We start from the raw sequence: 25035 nt of genomic DNA, 5'->3' as shown, positions 1-25035 counted from the left end.
AGCGACGCTTTGATTGTTTGGATGAAAGGTCGTTCTGACGTGACCCTTAATGGGATGTCCTCAGATCTTTGTTTAGAGATAGCGAGAACTAAGATCTGATTTTAATGAGATTGATGACTTGTGAACCCCAATGAAATATTTAGCATAAAATAGCCATAAATAAATGCCGGGAAGTACCAAGCAGAGCTGTACATTGTTTTGATTTCCCAACCAATAACATGGTGTGCTACAAATTGTATCACACACATGGAAACAGTATTCCTAAATAACTATAGGAAGTTGTAACTTCCTCTTCTGAACAAGACTCCATTATAACAGTCACGAAAATAAATTGTTCATGTCATACAAGGATGTAAAAGAAAACACTCATCAAAATAGACTACGATTAGTAGTAGACAAGTAGTATCACTTTCAGGCGAGGAGCATTCGTGAACATTCGTGTCATTCCGGGACAAACCAGACATTCGTCACCACTCGCCCCTTTCCGTAACCTGCAAGAAGACTCGTTCCCCTATCGATGAATGTTATGTGCCAAAATACGACAAACCAATCAGAATGCGCGTATGATTTCAAGTTCTTCGTTAAAGAATCCCTCAGAAATATTTTTTGATTTTACATGTGTCTTGCATCTCAAAATATACCCAAGACACAGTTAATTGTGTTCAATCATATTGTTTAATTCCGCATGTCCCGATGTGCTTTAAATTGCATCTGAAATAAATGGGGAAATATATGTGAACCATTACACAACGAGTTGACAATTGTTTTAGGTATGCCCGTTTGCGCTAAGACGGAATCCGGTCGCAAAAATGGCCATGAGAAGGGCACGAGTCGCTATTCGGCTTGCCCCGGAATAACACGAGTTAGTCACGAATGACAAACCAGAGTGGCGACTCCATTCGTCACCACTCGCCCCTTTCCGTAATCCGCGGCCGCTATTCGGCTTTTCCCGGAATAACAAGGGTTGGTCACGAATGTGGCGACTCGTGGCATTCGTGACCAACTCGTGTTATTCCAAGACAAGCCGAATAGCGGGTTACGGAAAGGGGCGAGTGGTGACGAATGGACTCGTGGTTCTCGATGACTGGTTCCTGCCCCTGTTGTGCGCGTTCGCCTATGCTCCTGTGTCACAGACGGAGTGGAGGCTACGGATGGGTGGGCGAGACACGGGTAGGGAACCAGAAAAGTGGTTGTCGTTGTCGATTGACTGGGTTCAGTTCCTGGGCAGAGAGTTAAGAGTTAAGTACTTGAACTACTTGCGACATGTGTCCAGACAGAAAGTGACTGTACCAATGTTATAAATTATTATTAATAATTGTACTAATTCTTATTTAATAATAATCAGTTCCCTCATCCTTAATAGGGTTTTGACATCTCACCTCAGACCAAAGAGGTGGTGATAATGATCAGCTGACTTATTAAACTAAAAAACTCTTTTGAAAACGTTTATGTGTATGTCTGAGAAAGACACTTTTATCAAAACTCATAGGGCTGGTAATGGCTCGTATCACGTCTTTTTTCAAGGAAGAATTGAGTTTACATGTGGAAGTTCCTCAAAGTCATCAGCGAACTTCAGGGGCGCGGGCGCCGAGACCTAGGTGCCGCAATTCCATGTGCAGAGTTGCGTCCCTTGGGCAAGCCAGAAACCTATGATTGTGGTTCGAATCCCGGTTCGCCCCGATTATGTTTCAAGGTTTGTCAGCACCATGCCCGTGCTCGTGGGTTTCATCAAAGTGGTAAACGTCCGAGACATGCATCACATCGGGTTTCCCCCTACATTAAGTTGACACACGGTGAAATTACTGATATATTGTTATAAGCGGCGTTAAACCCAAGATGCATCACCATTCTATTGAAGACCTAAACAAACACTGTTAAATATTACATTCAACGATGTGCCTTTATCAGGTTTCCTCGAGAAACACATGTTCGCTTTCTGTGTCTGTGTGTTCTAACCCAAACTGAAGGTACTGTGTGTTTTTGAACATTTTCACAGTAATAATTGTTCAGCGCTTTAAGTGTACTTATTCGAATGGGCTTGGTGGAGTTACTTCCCTTAACCGTCTGTTTCGTAGCTGATTTCAAAAGCAACAATAAATATTATATTTTAGATCACGTACATGTATGCGTCTTCCTTGGGTTAGGGGTCATTAGTTGATCACAGAAACAGAGTTTAATGTATGAAAAACATGTTTATGTTGAATACATCTATTTCTGTTTTGCATTACATGCATAAATATTAAGTATAGGATTTGTGATATTAAAACGGTATATTAGATACACAATCATATAAACATGTACTCCATTCTGAAATAAACACATGTTCCAACATTTATGGTCATTTTGAAAAAAAACCTGTCCGGGTATAATGGAGTAACATCAAATGAAAAGTAGTATATTATATATTATATATTATACTCCCCTCAGTCTGGGTGCAAATATGTTCATGAAATCACACCACAATATATTCAGAGTTGCCCTCCCTTGCTATGCACAAAATTCCGGACAAAAAGCACCTGGCAACCGGAATACAAATGACGCGGACGAAACCGTAAAACAAACGCAAATATTACCAATTCTAAAAAACAGTTTATGTGTACATTGTAACTATGTATTTAACCATGTTCCAGCATACACGCACTTACATTACACACAGATACAGTCACAACATGTATGTTTAACCGATGACAGCACTGCAGTAAGACTGGCGTAATGAATATCACACGGGACAATGCACGAAGGCTCATGAACGGTTCATGAAAGGTTCATACTGTCTGGGTAGCACGCATGAACATAACATAACATTACTCCTTAGCCTTTCAACAATCAGGCAAATGCAGAAGGAAATACATTACTGCACTCCCAGACCTCTCAGGCCAACAACGCAACTATTTAAATCCTTTACACTGAAACCCTTTTAATGCGGACAGTAATGATTCCAACGAAATTGTCCGGAGGAACACATGTTCAGATTAACGAACAATGGGTATGAGATAATATACCACTGTGTATATAAATGTTCTTGTAAAGATCGTTCGGAAATCACGGTGTCCAGACTAACAGGGTTTTACTGTATAAAAACTCACGCAGTCTAACTACGGCGGAGCGATACTTCAGTAATGTCAGATATATCTGAGGATAGGCATCTTGTCGCTACTTCTTCACGGGTTTCTAGGACATGAACTACAATATTAACCTATTCATGTTATATAACCTCTTCGTGTTATATAGGTTATAGGTTATACAACCTACGTGTACATATTTGGTGTTACATGACGTTGTTTAACAACAGGCGGGACTAGGATCTACGAGTCGAGACTGAATGCCTGTATTTTGTCAATGGCGTGTTGTAAGTTCTCCAGCTGCCCCTTCAGGTTCCTGGCCACAGAGTGCAGAACCCCCTTGGTGTTGAGCAGCTGCACCGACTGAGTGTACGGGTCATACTGCACTTCGTATGGACGTTTGATCTGAGATGCAAAATTCCTGGAAATATACAAATTTAAATAAAAATATTGCCTGTCAACAGATCAATATTTATTACCCGTTAAATAACACCGCGCGGTACTACCCGAGGACAAATAACTAATCATATACAGTAAACTACAGTTAAAACGGGACTACTAATTTTAGTTCGTTATAACCGTAATTCGTTATAAGCATATATACAGCATAACTACAGCACATAGTCGGGACAAAAAAGTTAGTTCGTTATATCCGTTAGTTCGTTATAAGCGTGTTCGTAATAACCGTAGTTTACTGTATGCATACAGCAATATAAGGAAAGGCATTTACAGTTTCAGTTTGTTTAATATGTGTATATCTAAGAGCTGTATTTCCTTAATATTGAAGGATTGTTAAGAAACAATTGGAAAAACATGAAGGCATGGAAATCTTTATGGACAACTTCTGTATTCTTTGTAACGACGTTTCAGGGTTACTAGTGCTGGTCAACAAGTTCTAAGCCTTGGAAACAAAACCAACAGTTGTGAAAGCGTTTTTAATTTTATTTTTCAAAATAATCTCCGTGTTCTTCAATACGCTTCTCATATGGATAGTGAAGTTTTCAATTCCAGTCAGGAAGAAGTTTTCTGAAGCCATCCTGAAAAAAAACATTCATGGCAGCTTTGGTCATCGTTGTCGTCATAGCGCTTTCCACGAAGGTGTTCTTTCAGTTTAGGGAACAGGTAGAAATTTCTTGGTGCTAGGTCTGGCGAGTATGGAGGGTGAGGAAGCTGTTTGAACCCACATTGTCGAACAGCAACCTTTGCAAGTCGGGAGGTGTGAGAAGAGGCATTGTCATGAAGTAGTAGAACTCCAGCAGTCAGCATTCCTCGCCTTTTTTCTTTGATAGAATCTCTCAGGCGATGAAGCAAATCAGCATAGTAGGCACCGGTAATCATATTTTGACTTGATAAGTAATCAACAAGGATCACAGCCTTTGCATCCCTGAATACAGTAGCCATAACTTTCTTCACTAATCTTGAAGACTTGAATTTCTTTGGTGCCGGAGAAGTGAAATGGTGCCATTCCATGGATTGATGTAATTCTGTATATCTGATACGACGCTAGATAGATAGATGGATAAATACTACGTGCATAATGATTATCATTATGTTAACGCCACTTTGGATTATAAATGCTATTATTAGTATCATTATTATCAACAATGATATTGCCATCATCATCGTTATTCTTGTTGAAGATGGTAGATCACTTCAGAGCCTCGCAAGGAAAAACGACCATTTAGTCTCACGAAACATAAATACAATCTTATTGAAATACCAGTTTATTCATTCCCTACCTTAAGAAAAAAGAGAGGGAACGTGGATGCACCAGCTACAATTTCTCATTCTCAAGAATCAGGAAAATAAATTGTGGTCGTATTACAGGAGTTACAGGAGAAGAACGTCAAAATGATAAAAGTAAGAGATGCGCCGTAAAATCCCTATCTTTCGCTTACAATAGTCGAGTTGATTCCCACATATGCAGTATTGTCTGTAGAATTGATCAGCCAGAGAATTCACAGTACAGGTATGTGATTTGTTAGTCATGTCAATATTTTGATATTAACCCTTTATAGTGCTTGCCTTTTGATTCCAAGTAATTGACCGTGCGACACGTGCATAACGGTAAAATCAGCCGCGGTCTTCCCTTGTATAAACATTATTGACATTTCATGAAAAGCACGTGCATGCAATGCTGCGGCGACAAGAGTGTCTCAGTAGTCAAGGGCGCCACCTGCTTCCATCCAGAAAGGTTCCATCAGCAGCCAGGATCCGCTGGTCGCGTGTTCGAATCCAAGATTGGTCCTGATTTTGAACCTTGCTCTGGCATTACAATAGCAATGCCGTGGGGATTCCCCCGAATGGTCAATCTGCGACCTGTGTCATTTTATGCTTTGGAAGCTTACGCTGTGGTTTAAGTGAATACCAGAGAAAGCCGTTTCACCTCATGCCACTAATCGGGGCGGTGGGGTAGCCTAGTGGTTAAAGCGTTCGCTCGTCACGCCGAAGACCCGGGTTCGATTCCCGACATGGGTACAACATGTGAAGCCCATTTCTGGTGTACCCCGCCGTGATATTGCTGGAATATTGCTAAAAGCGGCGTAAAACCATACTCACTCACTCATGCCACTAATCTGACCTTTATTCATGGCAGGCTTGCAATTATGCAGTGATTCATATTTCTTTAGAAACAGGTTTTTGATACGATCCCTATGTAAAACCAAAGCCGCTTGCTAACGGTACAGATTGAAGACCACACATTTACAAGTCTCTGTCATATGATTAACGGTTGGGTTAAACACTGTCAGTAAAACAGGCTCCTTTGATTCGTAAAAGAAAAAAGAAAGCATACACTCATGTTTGCTGGTGACTGATCCGTAAAGATCCGGGTTATAATAGGTCTTCAGCAACCCATGCTTACCGTAAAAGGCGACTATGCTTGTCGTAAGAGGCGACTAACGGGATCGGGTGGTCAGGCTCGCTGACTTGGTTAATGCATGTCATCGATCCCATTTGTGTGGATCGATGCTCATGATGGCATTCCCGGATTTTCTTGTCCAGACTCGATTATTTAAAGACGGCCGTCATAGAGCGGGAAAATTGCTAAGTGTGGCGTTAAACAACAAATAAACAAACAAACAAACAAAACTGGTGGCTGAATGAAACCACCAAGAAGTTATTCGACGGTAATTTTATTTCCTACGGGTATCACAGTTTTGGACCTTAAGTTTGCCTTGTTTCGGCGACAGTTTTCAGCCTAGTAACGTCTTCATAACTTTTTCAATTAGTTGGTCAAATCTAGTTGTCAAGTGTATATAAACTTTCTTTTCCCGGCAGTGTGAGATTTGCTGCCTAACTTAATATAGCGAAAAAAAGGAAACGTCTTTGTTTTCTTCATTTGTTTTATTTCGCATAACCTTTACTTGATCTTCAACTGTACCTTCGATTAAATTAATATCCCTTTTTCCTCCACAAGAGAGGGTGCTCTGTGATGCATGCGATTCAAATATAAATATTTAATCAATACACGTCCACAGAGATATTCATTTCGTGACAAAAAAATGACACGTAGCAAACAAACATAAACTTTTCATCGCCGACAATCAATTAATTCAGGAAGTGTTCTTTTCTAAAAAAAATGAATCATCTTTTTTTGTGACATTTTCGATTCATGGTGATGTTGGGAATACTTTAGAATATATTGATTTCCCTTACCACATAACGAGTTGAGGCTTTTCTAAACAAAAGCGACCGAATGAAAATCGGACGTAAATTTGAACAAAACTTGAGAAATATTTGCGGCCAAAGCTGCAGTTAGGATGATTTGATCACAGTGACCCCTGTAGGTTAAACTTTATGTTCAGTTGATCATCAGAATAAACATACACTTTGTTTGAAATTTGCGAATAACGATTTTCCTGGAGCATCGCGGTTAAGCTAAAAACACCTGGGAGGAGCTAGCACTCGCTCAATAAAGCATTGTGACATATGGAAAGAGGTGTCGCTCGGTGGCATACGATCGATTAGGAGTTGTCATAAGGGAGCCTGTTTTATTTTTCAAACCAACCCTCTTGTATCGAGTCAACAGAACTCGAATACAGTCAGACCTTACGTTACATTGTAGAGGCGTGTATCTTAAGTCGACGGTGGAGTATTTGTACTAGGAAATATTGAATATTGAACAGCGCTTTTATCGCCGTCTAATTTGGGATTTATGGCTTTCCGGAAACATGTATTTTCAATCAAGGCTGTTTTATGAACTGTGGACAACTGATTGTTACATGCCTTGCGACGCAATTTATAAAGCTTCTCTGCGTTGCTACAGTATACATCATAGACAATATCTTTATTTTTTTTCTTACGTTTCCTAGTTCGTAAGGATGGATACGATGTCATTAATAAGTGCAAATGTCAGAATGCATTTCTGCGTTCGGGGCATTGCAATTAACGTAAAACAAAAGCAAATAATTATAAACGCATCACAGCATGAAATACACGGTAAAACATTAGGCATTGATGTCCTTGATTGCCTAAAATGAGCCATTCAATCGATCGTAATTGGTTCATGATTCGAAGTCGGTTGAGTGACGAAGGCGCGGTAACGGCCTTTTATAAATGCGTCTTTTTTCTAATTTCACCTCCAGTATCGATCTTTCATCTAAATGGCATTGTTTTTGCATTGCGCAGGTAGGATATTGTTAAGTGAACTATTTTAGTATAGAAATTGCATAAAATAGACGTGTTTTAAACAGCAATTGATTTGGAAGAACGAGAAAGATATAGATTATTTGAAGCAGGATATACACCATTCGTTCTGCTAGTTGCTACAGAGCTTGGGTAGGCGGGGTCCGAGTATCCTGGCACAGGCCTAAGGTGAGTGAGTGAGTGAATATGCTTTTACGCCGCTTTTTCACGACAGGGGACACCAGAAATGGGCATCACAGATTGTACCCATGTTGGGAATCGAGCCCAGGCCTTCGGTGTGACGAGCGAACGCTTTAACCACTAGGCTACCCGACCGCCCCCTGCCCGAAGTAGGCTGCAGTTAGCGGAATAAGCTTAGTGGAGCCGAGTGTCTTTATTTCCCACCAATAGGTAGCAATATTTCACAAACGTGACAAATGCAAAACCTTTCATGATGAAAGTAATTTTCAGTTTGTTATCGGTGTCACGTAAATTTCAGGACAATTGATGCCCTCAAGTTTATATCAATCACACCCAAACAAGTGAAGCTACAAATCTTCATCCAGCGATTTGCAAACATTCTTCACATTGGAAGCTTATGTATAAATAATTTTGGAATCGAATTTGAGTCGGTAAAGAAACACCACTTTTCATGATTTCTGAACTAATAATAAGCCGGTGTTGGAAACACTTCAAATGGAAATGATGCTCTAAAATTCCACCGACCTCATTTTGTCCATCATGTCTTCGAACGACTCCACCACGACGTACAACGGTTGGAGGTCCTCGTCGTCGTACTTGAGCACAGCCGTCTTGAAGGGGTCGAAGGGTCGGTGTTCCGGGACGTCACTGAGGGCGTGTTTCAGTTCCCCATACGCCGAAAGCACCGCGGCTCCACATGCTCGGATCTGACCCTGTTGCTTGCACAGCCCGAACTCCACGGTGAACCAATATACCTGGAATAGTTGGAATAGTGAACCAGTTTGCCTGGAATATTGGAATTGTTCCAATATGCCTGATAAAGTTAGAAAAGTGAACCAATATATGTCTTGAATAGTTAGAACACTGAACCAATATTGTCTGGAATAGTTCAACACTTATTACCTCGAATATTTACACAGTGAACCAATATACCTGGAATAGTTGGAATTGTGAACCGATTTGCCTGGAATTGTGGAATTGATCCAATATGCCTGATAAAAAGTTAAAAAGTGAACCAATATGTGTCTTGAATAGTTAAACATTGTAACAAGATTGTCCGGAATAGTTTAACCCTTAACCCCCATTACCTCGAATAGTTACACACTTAACCAATATACCTGGAACAGTTGGAATAGTGAACCAATTTGTCAGGAATAGTTCGCATATTGACCTATACGCCTGGAATAGTTAGTTAAACCAGTGAACCGAAAAAGCTGGAATAGTTAAACCAGTGAACAGACATAGCTGAAATAGTTAAATCAGTGGACCGAGAAAGCTGGAATAGTTAAAGCAGTGAACCGAAAAATCTGGAATATTTAAATCAGTGAACCGAAAAAGCTGGAATAGTTAAAGCAGTGAACCGAAAACGCAGGAATAGTTACAGCGGTGAACAGACATAGCTGAAATAGTTAAACCAGTGAACAGACAAAGCTGAAATATTTAAATCAGTTAACCGAAAAAGCTGGAATAGTTAAATCAGTGGACCGCAAAAGCTGAAATAGTTAAATCAGTGAAATGATATACCTGGATAAAAAGAACTGATGATGGGGAAACGCCGTGTAGTAGACACGTGGTTAATGTAATGGATCGAAATATTCCGAAAACCCAGATTCGATTCCCTTCACAGATACCATTTGTGTTCTATTCCTGATTGGTGCCCAAACCCTACCCCGCAGGGTTGTGGGTAGAATATCAGAGAAAGACGTTAAATCCTACCCAGTCACCATTAACGCGGGCAAATAAGCATTGTACCACACACTTACTGTTGCAAACTTTTCAATATCCTCGTCAGCCGCCCCAAGAGACAATAGGCCAAGTTCCTGAGAGAACTGGGCGAACAGAGGGTCCGCTAGCAGAGGGGCGTGGCCCAGGAGTTCGTGAATACAGTCACTGTAAGGAGAATGTTCAACATGAGTGCGTGAGGTAAACATTATTTCAGGCATATCACGGTGTGTCAGCTCAGTGTGGAAGAAAGCCCCACACTAATACAGGTCTTTCCACTTTGGTGAAGCCAGTGAGTGCTTTCGAGGTTGGTGTATCTCTGTAACTCACGTTCTGTGGCCTGTTCTAGTTTGAAGAGATTGTTTCATACTGTATAACTCACGGTTCTATGACATGTTCTAGTTTGTAGGTTGGTATATACTGTAAAACTTGTTTGGAAGGTGTGTTTTATACTGTATAAGTCACGGCTCTGGGGACTGCTCTGGTTTGGAGGGTGTGTTTTATACTGTATAACTCACGGTTCTGGGGACTGCTCTGGTTTGGACGGTGTGTTTTATACTGTATAAGTCACGGTTCTGGGGACTGCTCTGGTTTGGAGGGTGTGTTTTATACTGTATAACTCATGGTTCTGGGGACTGCTCTGGTTTGGAGGGTGTGTTTTATACTGTATAAGTCACGGTTCTGGGGACTGCTCTTGTTTGGAGGGTGTGTTTTATACTGTATAACTCACGGTTCTGGGGACTGCTCTGGTTTGGAGGGTGTGTTTTATACTGTATAACTCACGGTTCTGGGGACTGCTCTGGTTTGGAGGGATGTCGGATGTACTGCGTGCACTGGAATACTCTGAAGGCCAAGGACGCTAGGAAGTCACGTGCAGACAACAGCCCGGCGACTGGGCGCAGCTGGAAACCAGTCTTACCTGGAAATGACATATACCACTGGTCAGTTGCGTGACAGGTACACATAATCTAAATCTTAAAATATAGTTGACATTAAAAGAACTAACAAAAACGCCTGATTCATTATGTTATGGTGGATACAAATTATATGAATTATCTCAATTAAATAGGAAGTATCCTTGTTAACGAAGAGTGAGTGAGTGAGTTGGGTTTAACGCCGCTTTTAACAGTATTCCAGTTATATCGCGGCGTGTCAGCTTAATGTGGGAGGAAAGCCCGAAGTGATGCAGGTCTCGGACGTTTACCACTTCGGTTTACCACGGGTATGGTGCTGACAAACCTAGAAACATAATCGGGGCGAACCGGGATTCGAACCCACAATCATAGGTTTCTGGCGTGCCCAAGGGACGCAATTCTGCACAGCGAATCGCGTCGCCTTAGACAAGTGGGCCCTCCGTGCCCCCGCTGTTAACGAAGACACGTGTTTGGTAAGTGATTGCCTTTAGGGGGGCTTTAACTCCGCTCTGATCACTATTTCAGCCACGGTGTGTTTGTGTTCAGTTGTTTAACACCGCACTCAGCATCATTCCACCTATATGCCGGCGGTCTATAAATAATCGGGTCTGGATTAGGCGATGCAGTGATTGACATCATCAGCATCGAACTACACGATTGCTAAGGGAGGTAACCGTGAACAACAAATTGCGGGGAATAAGGCTTCTGTCCCCAAAACCATTTACCACCGAGGTTATGAATACACAAATTGATACTCGACATAGATGCTTACGTTTCAGGAAGTTGGAAACATCCTCAAGTTGCGGTATTGTTTCAGGTCCGTAGCCACATTCCTCTTCCAGCACTTTAAAAATGGCGTTGTGCTGCTTACACGCATGCGTGGGATACAGCTCCTTCAGCGTCCGGTACACGTGGGCCCTGATATAATTAGACAGAGTGTCAGCGAGGGAGATCGCTTTGGACCTTACTTCTTTATTTCAGGTCGTGAAAATATGAGAGGGAGGCCTAAGTGGCAAGTAATACAATAAAACAAATAAGGTTAATAAAACAGCTATTTCTTTTTATTCAATCCCATACTGGAGAGTAAGATATGAAGTATGAGACACATGTTTCGCCTATTGTTTATTTTATTTAGCTTACAATTAATTAATACAGACGTTGTAAAATGGAAAACACATTTAAACTAAAGGTCTTTATATAGACGCCTTAATATTTTATCATTAAACTTAAGGAACATATTCCAAACTTGACGTATGATGGTTTGATATTTAAACCCGTATTCAAGTTGATTGTGTTACTATTGAAGACAACTAGCTCAAGATGAAATGAAATAAAAGTCTGTAGAAATAATAATAATACCTTTAAGTGAAAAGACATGATCGATATGGATTTCAAATTCATTTCATCTTGTTTGAAATTGTTCCAAAACGAGGTTTTGGTACAGATAGTAAACTGAAGGGCAAAAGAAAGTATACACTTGAAGACCAAAAACATGACAAACGTTATCAAAACGTTACTAGGCTGAATACACGCTCCTAAACACTGAAAGTCCAAAACAATTATGTTAACAAATACATTACAATCGAATATCAGTTTCTTGTTTGTTTCATTTGTAAGCGCCATCACATATTGGTGTATGTGTTCTTTACCCCTGAAGATTAGTTCGTTTATCAAGGATAAACGAATTGTTTACAAACGTTGAGTTGAAAGAATAACAAAAGAAATTTAAATCATGCCAATCCTGTTTCAGAAAGGCATAATCTGTACCTAAACGTTTCTATGAAAGCTTAAAAGGTATTAAGTCATTATCCTGTCTTATTAAATTAGATACACCTAACGTCAAAGTACGATTTAATAATAATAATAAGTTTCAACCCATTTATTATCCAACATATATAAGTTGTGTTTAACAATTGTGTAACAATTTTGCCTAGTAATAGATACACAGACACATCCCCGAATAGAATTTGACACAAACGTGTCCCCATGTGACAGGTCTTCTTCATTACAAAATCACTGGGTCCATCCAAAGACTAGATGGTGCCATGATGACTCCGCCAAAGGGTCAATATGTCCGGAAACAGACTGTTGACCAGCTCTTAACGCCTGTCTGAGGATAATGTGTGTCCAGCTTAAAGACCTCTTCTGGCGATGCTGGCTGGAGGAATACAGTTGCGGTTGGACATGCCGTGTCACGTCTCAGCCGGACTAGGTAATCGCCAGATAGGAAGTACTTCCCGCATCATCGTGTTGTGTCGAGGGCAAGGGCGATGTAAACAGATAGAGAAATGTCTTACCATGTAGCGACCTCGTCGTCGGTGTAGGTGACTCTGGGTATCGCCTGTGAGCTGGAGGGAGAGAGGAAGCGTTAGTCAACATACGTTGGTGATGATTGTGTTTTCATGTAATGTTGGCTGTGGGATATTAGCTGTGGAATGTATTGCTCTGATCTTACCATCTGAATTGATCGTTAATAGACATAGCTACGAATCATACATTAACGTTTTTATGCAGCCCGAAGTTAATTAAGATTTCTTACTTAGCCAAAATAAACAAAATGTCTTCTTAAACGACATATTTTGGTGTAAATGGTGTATAATTTTTACGATATTCTCTCCTAAGCGTAAGAATGAGGTTCCTGGAACCCATGCACACTAGCCTTAGCATAAGCAGCAGCTGTAGTAGTAGTAGTAAAAGTAGTAGTAGTAGTAGTAGTAGTAGTAGTAGTAGTAGTAGTAGTAGTAGAAATAGTGGTAGTAGCAGTAGCAGTAATAATTGTGGTAGTGGTGGTAGAAGTAGTAGTAGCAGTAGCAGTAGCAGTAGCAGTAGCAGTAGCAATAGTAATAGTAGCAGTAGCAGTAGCAGTAGCAGTAGCAGCAGCGGCAGTAGCAGTAGTAGTAATAGTAGTAGGCAGCTAAGGTTGTATACTCCCAAGGGAGCTTAGAATGATTCTTGAGGGCACACTGATGCAGTGACCGGGGTAATAATATCGCTTTGAGCATGCCTCTGAGAGGTGTGGAAATATGCGCAATATGTATGACCTGTTATTATTACTAGACGGGAGGCCGCTGACATATTTCATTAATTTATCGGATTAAAGGCGGAGAATTTTCAATGCCGCCATGTTATAACTGTAACTACACTCTTCAGAAAAAGAGACTCATAGGTGTTTTGAGAATTCCAATTAGATTTTTTTTCCCAGCAATCGTCATAAAGTCAATTCTTAAGTTTGATTCCCGTTAATCATGTCATGTTTGTTGTGCATTGCGCGCAAACACATCTCAAAATGTTTTTTGGTAAACGTTTATCAGCAAAAAATCAAAGGATGCACGGAAATTGCTTTCAGAAAAAGTTTTCAGCACAATGCACGTGCCAAGTGTTGGAAACAAGAATAACGACACTGACTATAAAAGACCGTACAAAATTCATCAGTTCATTACCAATTTTCTGACGTGAACGGAGATGGAAAAATGCCAAGATTAACTGCAGCTGAAGTTTGGAAGCAGGGGAGTCCAAGTCTGCCGTTGCAAGACACTTCAACGTTCACCAAAGCACCATATCTCGACTATGGGATCGATATACCCGCACTAATTCGACTCAAGATCATCCCAGAAGTGGAAGACCAAGAGTGACCATCCCTGCTCAGGATCGGTACATCCGGTTGCATCACCTTCGGAATCGATTTGCTACAGCAACGGACACTGCAGGACTAGTGTCTGGTATGCGAAGAATTTCCGACCAAACCATCGTCTGAGGGAAGTGGGAATTCGAGCGAGACGACCAAAAGTTGGACCTGTCTTGCGACGTCTACACCGTCAACGATGTGTCCGATGGTGCAACAGAGTACATGCATGGGATCTCAGGAACTGGCGACGCGTTTGGTTCAGCGATGAGTCACGTTTTCTTCTTCAACGACGGGATGGAAGACAACTTGTATACCGACGTCGACATGAACGTTTTGCACCGAACTCCGTTCGACAGGTGGACCGATTTGGTCGAGGGCGTGTCATGGTGTGGGGAGCCATATCCTACACGGGTAGATCACAGTTAGTGGTTACCCAGGGCAATCTTACAGCAAACCGATACATAGACCAAATTCTGCGTCCTCACCTCCTCCCAACTTTGGACAGCCAGAGGGAGCTGTTCCAACATGACAACGTTCGGCCCCACTCAACCCGATTGAACATTTGTGGGACGAACTTGATCTACGCGTCCGTCAACGTCACCAGCGTCCCCACACACTGGCACAACTCGCCAACGCCTTACAGGAGGAATGGCGAAGAATTCCCCACGAAAAAATCCGACGACTTGTGCAATCTGTGCCAAGGAGGTGTCGAGCAGTGGCGGCTGCATGAGGTGGTGTGACCAGGGACTGACCATGACGCCCATTTGTGGCTACACATGTGCAATGACTGAAGTGAATTAATGCTGACAATGACGACAATGCTTTTGTCGACCACTGTGTCTAATTTCATTTGATTGTGTTCACGCATATACTGTGAAGATACTTTACTTCCGCTTAATAAATATCCTTATTTCTTAACTATGCGTTTCTTTTTTTTATCAGTCCATGATCACTGAGAACAGCTTATGCACACTTGCGTCCCTCGTGGTTTACTCTCCCTGCACTGTTTTATTGTACGATAAACATCTCCCTCTTCTTAAATAAGGTTTCAACTTTTATGTGCAATATGTTAGGGGATATTTGTATTGTGGACGGTTGACCATTTTACGGACTGGTTGACTTTTTTGTGTTGGAGTCGGACAGAAATAGGTGAACGAGTCAGTCAGGTGCGCGTAAAGGTAAGCTATTTTGGTGTTTGTGGGTGTACGTGTGAACAAATTGACAAGCATGAAATCACATTCATCCAACAACTATCCTTACTGTCGATAAGTAAAAGCAATGTCTGCAATCTCCTTCCGCCTTTTCCTGTACTCAAGGTCTGTGTACCCCTGGAAGTAAGAATTGTCGAGTGAGTGAGTGAGTGAGTGAGTGAATGAGATGAAACGCCGCTTTTTACATCATCAGAATATATGATGTCAGTCATGTAGGCTTGACACTTTAATAAAACCATCAAGCATAGATATACATGACGCTAACAAACCAAGGTTGGTAATTAGGACGAATCTGAATTAGGACCACGATCAGCGGATCCTGTAGGTAGAAGTACCGGTAATAAACCACTGGGCCAGTGATGTCATCCTTGTAATACAACTCATTACAATACTGACTTTGATTTTGATTTGAATTACAGCTTTACCGCACATACACGTCCAACGCTTTAACCATTAGTGAATTAAAAGCAACACGTTATCTATACACGTGATCGGATGTGACCTGAGCTTACCGGATGATGATGGTCAAGTTCCGGTTCAAACTTGGTGACGATATGGGTACAGTGGTCAAGCTCTGATATATTCCTCGGGAACCACAGCTCTGGAAGTAAACCGAAGCGTTCTCATAGTTCCGATCATCGGACAATTAACCATATTTGTAATTAGGTGAGGTGAGGTGAAATTGGGTATAACGTCGCGTCCAAGATTATTGAACTTATATGGCGACCGCATGCACGTGTGTTTGTGTGTGTGGCTGCTTGTACTAGTCCGAACTGATGCCGATTTATAGTGCTAGCCCACTGACATACCATACCGCAGTTTAACATGAATACCCCACTCAGACACAGTATACTAACTCCAAGCCGAGCACTCCTTGTTTTAGCGCCTTAATGCCGAGCCCCAGACATGCTAACAACAAGTACCATCATTTAACATCTTTTGATTTGACGCGGCCGGGGATCGAACCCCGGATCTTCCGCTCTCCGGGCGGACGCTCTACCACTAGACCACGGAGGCGGTCTATTTGTAATTAACGAGATTGAGACACACCGTGGCAGGTAACGCTACACCTTGAATAAACTAATGAGGTAAGATACATTACGTGATTATATATGACATTGGATGCCACACTGATCACATTTAGCGATATAACATAACAAATAATTCATTTGGTAACAAAGCACTGAGTAAAAAGCACTTTACAGGAAAGCGGTTTCCCCACGGTTCTCTAATTATGAATCTGTCAAACAATATATTTACAGTCATACAATACATTCAAATTGTGTTTGTATTGACAGTGCCTTTGTATCAGGAGGATAACTGGATCGTCAATATATGAGATATTGATAACAGCGGCGAGAGCATACACGTTAAGTGAGTTAAATTCGAGTTGAATTTCAGTTCTATCAGGGCGTGTCAGCTTTCACACATGAGAGAGGTGTGACGGAGGGCGATGATGTTCTTCACTAAAAGCACTGTCACTGGTATAGTGTTGTCTACGATTACTGGTATAGTGTTCTATATTCTCCCATCCTACAAACTCAGTTTTTGAAAGGCGGTGTTGTAAAAGTTTGAATTGTCACCTAAAATCTCTTGTTTTAAATCGTTCTTGTGTATGTATTATCATTAAGGTGATGAGTTGCAATTTAGTTCCGACACAAAAGAGTTAACTGCGTAAAATCAGTCGATGAACTTATATTAAATTTATAATTGACGTGGAAGTATGTTCCGGTAAAAAAAGTTTATCGTTCATCATAATTGACTCACCTTTACTCTCAGTCTCGGCCTCACCCAGGACTTCTGTGTCAAGTACAAATGGACTCTGCTTCATCAAGTCGCACGCGCTTGTCACGCCCTCAAGGGAACCTGCGCACTGGATGAATATCTCGAACTGCGCACCTTTCTTCCGGGCCTTCCGGGATTCGATATGTTGAATTACAATCTTGGCTGTCTGAAACAGCAAAATAACAGCTTTTTTAAATTCCTTGTCTAAGAAAACATGAAACCAATTTAGTGAGTGAGTGAGTTGGGTTTAACGCCGCTTAGAACAGTAGTCTGGTTATATTAAGGCCTGTCAGCTTGATGTGGGAGGAAAGCCCGAAGTGATGCAGGTCTTAGACGTTTACCACATTTGTGAAACCCAAGAGCACGGGCATGGTGCTGACAAGCATAGAAACAGAAAAGGGCCGAACCGGGATTCGACCCCACAATCATAAGTTACTGGCGTGACCAACTCTGCACATCAGTGGCGCCTTAGACGACTGGGTACTCGTGCCCCTCTAATTTAAAGTATTTATTGCGACTTGAAGTGTGATACATTGTACTTTTCAGCATTTCGAACACTTTTACTGCAAGTTTGTTTTCCCTAAGCTACAGATTTCTTGGTGAAAAAGTCCTAGTTGGCCGGTTAAATTTTCTTACGCTAGATATAAACCACTACATCTATGGTGGCTCAACATTAAACCATAGATTGGGTATTCGATGGTGATGTATTTGATACGGGTGTCATAGTTGTGTTTTGGATCTGAAACTTGCAGTGTTTCGGCGACTGTTTTCAGCCTAGTATTGTTTTGATTTTTTTTGGTAATAGTTTGGTCTAATTCAATTTTTTAGTGTATGCTTTCCTATTGATCTTTTCAAACCCGTGAAAGGTTATGACAAACATAGATTATTTTCAGGGCGAATCTGCGATTCGAACCCTCTATCATACGATCCTGTCATGCTGAAGGGGCGCAACTGTTCCCGAAAATATCTGCCTTGTTCCGCTTATAGCAATTGTCACGCTTTCACTACAAGGCTACCGTAACGTTCCCATTGTGATTGGAATTTTGGGAATATTATGCATACATAAACACCTTCCATGGAGAAACATTCGAATACGAAATGCCCTCTCCACAGAAAGACACTGCATGGTCATAGAGACGACGTAACTATTATATTGGATCAGTGGGTAGTTTGGACATTTAAACAATATATCAAAAAATACTTAAATACAAATCAATTGCAAGAAAAGATTTGTGCTTTAGCTGAATAACAGCCTACTTTAACAGAATATCCAGAAACCACTCCTTTTTGGTGTTGTATTCACAATGTGGCCACGTCGGATTAAGCAATCAGAGACCGTAATGGCTTAAGACTGCGTATCGTCTTCTCACAAATACTCCACGCAATCATAAAGAACTTAAAACGCATCAGTGGAACTTGTCAACGACCCTGTGTTGTTACATAAAACATCGCTGCTTTGTTGCCCTCTAAAAGCTCGAAACTAAGTACACAGATACTCGCAAGCAATTGACATTTTACAACCATGATGGTATTTAACGACAATGGATGACCAAACAGTGCCATGCTTGCCGTATGATGGGATCCACATCGTGTCGTGACAGAGTCAAATCAATGATCAACTAGCTGACATTAGGGGTCCTCCATGCCCTTTATAAGTTCCCATGGTCATAAAACTCCATTAGGTGACATCGATTCCTTCATTGGGCCATTTGGCGGAGGATTGTGGACAAGCGTATCGGCGAGTAACGAGGCGAGGTAACCCGAAGTGAAGACCAGGATCATATTGGCAGTTAGAGGGTTAATTATTACACACCGACACAGACTGGAAAATTGGTGTAATCACCGCAAGTCGTAAACCATGAATAAACGCAAGACAGGAATTGCTTTTATATTCAAATAAAATATTGTCTAAGAGTGTGGTTAAGTGTTGGTTAACGCCTTAGTCGGCAATATTCTTCATGAATTCTCATCTTTAGCCGGCCCGTGAAGATCCGGGGTAGAATTGGTCTTCAGCAACCCATGCTTGCCGTATAAGGCGACTATGCTTTTCGTAAGAGGCGACTTACGGGATCGGGTGGTCAGGCTCGCTGACGTGGTTGATGCATGTCATCGGAATAATTTGAGTGGATCGATGCTCATGATATCAATTACTTGATTGTCTAGTCCAGACTCGATCATTTACGGACCGCTGCATATAGCTGGAAGCACTTCTCCAACAACGATTTCTTTACATCCAAAAGAATTGATATATCTGGCCATCTGAGATAAAATGTCAGGCAAAGGAAAGTGTACACCCATGTTTGATGGTGGCTAAAAATAAAACAAACAAGATATGGTTATTCGATGGTGATGTATTTGACTCGGGTATCATAGGTATGTTTAGGACCTTAAGTTTGTTTCGGCTAATGTATATTTAACCTGTTAACGTTTTGAAAGCTGACATAAGTAAAAAAAACGTTAGCGTGAAAAAGTTTATTTATTTGTCCGTATTTTGCAGGTTTACACAATATTTAAAAAAATCAGTTTTATTAAGTCAGCCCCCTGGTATTGTACGATGTAAGTATGGATGTTCTTGCTTCGAAAGTAATCACCTTTAAACAAATAATGGGACTCCTTGCATGGCCTTCCATGTTTCGGAGGATAGAGATTGTATCCACTGACATGCAATTTATGTAACAACAACGAGTGACCACAGAATGACCATGGTCAGAATGAAGAAGGATTCCACCAAATTACAATCAAGGCTGTGCATGTCAGAAAAGATTATTGCAAAGAAGAGATGTCACTAAAATAATTAAGACCTTTACATCATTATTTAAACATCACATCGATGACACAATCATGGCACTGTTCGCAGAACCCGTGAGCCCTTCCTGATTTAACAGGTAGCCCTGCTTGAAGTTCACTACACAGAAGTATAAGGTTACTCTCCGGGGAGAACCATTCCACGGCATTCAGACTCCAGGAAGTAGTTCTCTGGCAAGTAAGTGAATGATGACGACATGTGTTAAATCCCTAAATTGCTAATTGTAATCTCATGCCGTCGGTGCTCAGAATAAGTAGTGCCAGAGCTTGTGGATTAAAATGCCATTGATAGATGCACTGTAGGTGGCCGCGGCTTAGTGGCCAACAGTGCACGTGTCCAGAAGTTGGGCTGTGTTATTCCTCATCTGTTTCATATTTAGTGTTATGCATAAAGATTCAGAGTGACAAAACACTCTCCAGAAGACTGTATGACAAGTGGGATGACTTCAACTTTCCAATAGTCAACTTTCCCTTCATATTGAGCAATATTCCAGCAGCTCCAGCCTTGCGTGTTTAAATTTAACTTGTGAGATGCAATCGAACATGCTATTTCTACAAAGATTTCAAAGAGCGTCATACGACTCTTGCTCACAAGTTGTTCGATCAAGGTTACAACATTCAAGGTCTCAGAATAACTTTCAGAAAACTTTAAGGTAGACATGTGGAGGACATTTCTGAATTTGACCCAAATTTTGTCCGATGCAATTCCCTATTTTGACTTGTACCATTTGTTCCTGTGTCTTTTCAGGTGAACAAATACATGTGTTTGTGACTATTGCCAACAGAAGGGTAAGATAATCTCACCTTTTCGCGAACACCTGGTTTCATTACTATATGATAGTGATCATAAGCACATGCTCTTGATATAGTCGGAGTCGTAAAATTAACTCATCTTTTTGCAGAGATTCCCATTGGATATGGAAAGGGTTTTGTCTCTTTATTTAAAGACGACCCAACAAGAGTGGACTTCAGTTCAGCTTAACAAGGTTCCCAAAGACAATTAGGAAAATTCAGTGTTTCTTTTACATTTTTATGTGGCTTTCTGCCCATTCAAAAATAGAGAGCAATAGAGTTACTCCAAACGTCCTTGTCTCGAAGTTTCGTTTAAGACGATTTTACTTTATGGGCAGAGCACTTCGAGATATTACTCTCTGTTGAAAATCCCAAGACTTAAGAAATACATCACAATATACATTTGTAAAAGTCTGAGGGTACGGCCGCGATGGAAGCTGCAACAAACACCTGGACAAAAAAAAGTATAGACAGTGTACTTGAAAATTGGATTTGACCAAACAATTGCAAACGTTATCAAAAGGTTACAAGGCTTAAAAACACTGCACTCTTAGGATCCATTACATTACTCGTTTCAAATACATCACCATCAATTACTCAAGTAACCATTTCATATTTGTTTCATTTTAATAATCCAGCAAACGTGGGTGCATACTTTCAAATGTTCGTCTGGTTAGATGAGAATGTTTAAACCTGAGGTTTATCTATCTCGGCCACAAAATGAACATAGGGACCTGATATATGTATTACATCTGTTGGGTACTTTGGGGGCTGTTGAGAGCATCCCAGAATGTATGTAGTTATATAGATAACATGACAATAGCATAAAACCTCATGTAATTCATTTTATTTGCAGTTTCCAATCCGGCCACATCAAATACATCGCCTACATTCGTGCTATTAATCTATTAATGGCTGTTTCAGAAACTAAGTGCATGGTTTTTTTCATCGTGCGAGCTTAAAAGGAAAATGTGAATACAAGTTGATTAATGTAATGTGACAGAGGAAATACTACACGAAACAAGCACGCGATCCATATATACATGTATGTTGGGTTTCTCGAAGCAAATATACCAGTCACTTGCTTTGAGGTCAATATAATTATGTTCTATCCTAAACTAACAATCTGCCCCACTATTTATCTGGGCTATGTTAATCACTGAGCCGGGAAAACAAATAATTGGTGTTCACTAGCTCAGCCTCACTGGCAAATACTTGCATGCGTGTACCAGAGATGCAGGATGTTGTCATAGATGGACACACAGATCACATATCACCATTTGGAATCCATTAATGTTAAGCAATGCTTCTCAACGTAAAATTTACAGAACACCGAACAGAACAATGTAATCATTGTTATTTAAAATTCTCTTTCCTACGAATGTTACGAGTTGGATTAACCGTCTAGGTAATGTCACAGTGTTACGTTGTCAAACAAGGATTGGAATTCAATATTCAGATTGGTTTTGTTAAGCAATAATGGTTGCTGTACATTTTCAAAGGGTAATATTCAGATAGAGGAATATATTTCGGGGGTTATGTCCAAAATAGATCTCACTGACATAGTTTATACATTCCGATGTCCGAAACACAAGCTGAATATTCAACCGTTTACTTGTAATAAATCAATTATATTTTACTTAAGCGCAATAAATGTAATCATGATATAAATTGACATTAAAATGAATACCGTTTCCTTTTAGTGTGTCTATGTAAATAGTAATAAGGGAACGGAAGAGTGTACATTTCTAGTTACTATTACATGTTTCCATACAAAAATAATATTTAATCAACTATCAGCAGCAAAGAAAAATGTTCATAAAACATATTGCTATATATTTCAGAATAAATGTGCCATACATAAATATTTTACTGAGAGTAGTATAACATTTGTCCGACCTGTTCATGTGCAAAAGTGTTGTCTTATTTATTTGACTCCAAGCTATGTGGCCTTTGATACCGAATAAACCTCCTCCTTCTCTTCCTATTCAGACAGACGTGCCACAACTCCAGAATGATGAACATATATATGGTCACTGATGTAAGTTTGTTGTTTAATGTCGCATGCAGCAATATTCCAGCATTATAACGGCGGTCTGTAAGTACTCGAATCTGGACTAGACAATCTAGTCATTGACATCAAGAGCATCGATCCACGCAATTGGGTTACGATGACATGTATCAACCAAGTCAGCGAGCCTGACCACCCGATCCCGTTAGTCGCCTCTTACGACAAGCACAGTCGCCTTTTACGGCAAGCATGGGTTGTTGAAGACCTATTCGACCCCGGATCGTCACGGGTCACTGATGTAAGTGTGTGTCAACAATTTCAAATATTAGACAAAAGCTATATGCACATACACACATTGAAACGGCAAGTGGAGTATATATCTAACTGAAACACCTGTTCATAAAAGTTCCAGTGTTTCAAAGACAGAACTCCAGATGTGATAGGGACGTACGACATGTCCAATATATTTACTTCTTAGGACAAGGTTACAATTCTACATTAACGTATTTACCAGAGAACATTACTACAAAAACGAATCTATAGATGTAAATCTAGTTAACAGATATAGGCATTTCCATGGTCGTGGATGGTGACGCCAAGCCAACTACAACGTCAAACTAAACGAGTATTCGTTTAATATTGGCAGGTAATACAATACCGCCAAACATATAGAAATATATATTCTTTATCATCATTGTCTAGCGTCCATTGCGTAAACTCATAACTAAAGTCGATAAACGTTACCTTTAAGATAACATGCGGAGATAAATCAGCTTCATAAGAGGAAAGTAAAGTCAACCGCGCTTGGGATGCAAGGTGCCCCTTTCCCTTTGTAATACTAGAAACTTTATATGTAGGGAAGTTAATGAGAAAGACAGGATGTCCCGCTAATGCATATTTTGGATCACGTTACGTAATTCGACGTCGTGTTAATTCGCGAACAGAAGAACCATACGCCAGAAAACATAAACCAGTCCAGATCGATAGCGGTCTTGGATGCTGGTGCCGATGTATGGCTGAAGATGTGTGTTAAGAAGGCTCTGGAATCAATGGTAACTGTTTCAGGAGGATGCCGTCATTCAAGGATCCCAACGCCGAATATTCCATCAATTTGCCTTTCCTTTCTGTCCTTCAAAAATTAAGACCTTTTGCGTCAAGTTGAATGTTCCGTCAGTGTACGGCGAGAATGGCGCCGAAGGCTTTAATGTGACATTTAGCCTCTATTACTGGGGCTATAATGAGTGACCTATCATACTAGCGGAGACCGACACTCAATTATTTAATACTGCCAAAATCTTAGAAAGATTTGTTAAAATGCTTCGCTTAATTCGTCCCCATTCAGCTCCAGTTGAGCGGAAATGGTATTTGATTATGTCTGAGTGGATAGCCATGTAGCTGAGAGCAGCTTGCACATCAAAAGAGACTTTCGTAACGCGCTAAGATACAGATCACGTGGTCCTTCATCCGGGTTCCGGAGCAGGTGCCTCAGTGTGACACGCTTTCCCGGGTTACCCGTCTAACTTATTTTTAATGCTGAACGTTAGAAACAGGACCAGCATTGAATTAAAGATTATGTCCTCTATGGGCATTGTGCCACCGGATGTGTCCATCTGCGCATGTCCATCACGACTTTTAGTCTTTCTTACTCAAGTATTTAAGTGTATAGAAACTTTTTATGATGTCTAAGGGCAACGTGTTCTGTGACCTTGACTTTTAACTCTAAACATGGCCAATTAAGAATCGACGTAATCATTCTCCCTCGCCAAACACCGTGAGAACCTCGTGGTTAGAAACGTTACCAGTACAACTCTATATTGCTAGTCAGTTTCAGTTTCAGTTTATTCTGAAAGAAACATTTAACATTCCAATTAACTTACATAGACATACAATATATCTGGACAAATTTCTTATATCTTTTAACCTTTTGGGTGAAACAGTTCTACAGATTTTAAAAATATTTGGCCACAAGTAGAATATTTTTGGAATATACTGAATTCTTTGTTGGAGTAGAGCTTGGCATCTGAAAAGATAGTGAGACTCACCTCCTACTGAAATTGAACCACAGAGTTGACAAAGTCTTTCTTTTCTTGGTATATTCTGCCATCGGCCAGTCTCATCGGGCAAGTCCTGATTTGAAGCACGAAATTTTAAAATCGGCATATAGTTGCCTTTAGGAGTGTGAGTGAGTATGGTTTTACGCCGCTTTTAGCAATATCCCAGCAATATCACGGCGGGGGACACCAGAAATGGGCTTCACACATTGTATCCTTGTCGGGAATCG

The 25035-nt window shown here is 40.7% G+C and overlaps 1 protein-coding gene across 1 annotated transcript in view; it reads right to left on the bottom strand.

Annotated features, from left to right (window-relative positions):
• Positions 1–1562: 1562 nt before the first annotated feature.
• LOC139474484 (tyrosine 3-monooxygenase-like) overlaps positions 1563–25035 on the bottom strand; it is a 58093-nt gene continuing 34620 nt past the window's right edge. Inside the window, exons 3-11 of the mRNA XM_071257524.1 lie at positions 17129–17312; positions 15874–15962; positions 15411–15478; positions 12823–12873; positions 11298–11443; positions 10395–10530; positions 9653–9779; positions 8415–8644; positions 1563–3483 (exon numbers count right to left, since the gene is read on the bottom strand). Of these exons, the coding sequence (XP_071113625.1) occupies positions 3306–3483; positions 8415–8644; positions 9653–9779; positions 10395–10530; positions 11298–11443; positions 12823–12873; positions 15411–15478; positions 15874–15962; positions 17129–17312 (1209 nt within the window). The 3' untranslated portion in view covers positions 1563–3305. The remainder of the gene's footprint in view (positions 3484–8414; positions 8645–9652; positions 9780–10394; positions 10531–11297; positions 11444–12822; positions 12874–15410; positions 15479–15873; positions 15963–17128; positions 17313–25035) is intronic.

The sequence above is a fragment of the Haliotis cracherodii genome, unplaced genomic scaffold (assembly GCF_022045235.1).
Source record: "Haliotis cracherodii isolate W230 unplaced genomic scaffold, xgHalCrac1.p SCAF_3, whole genome shotgun sequence".
In the NCBI taxonomy this organism is placed as follows: domain Eukaryota; kingdom Metazoa; phylum Mollusca; class Gastropoda; order Lepetellida; family Haliotidae; genus Haliotis; species Haliotis cracherodii.
The sequence above is the reverse complement of the archived record's forward strand: the minus strand, read 5'-3'. Positions and strand labels throughout refer to the sequence as shown.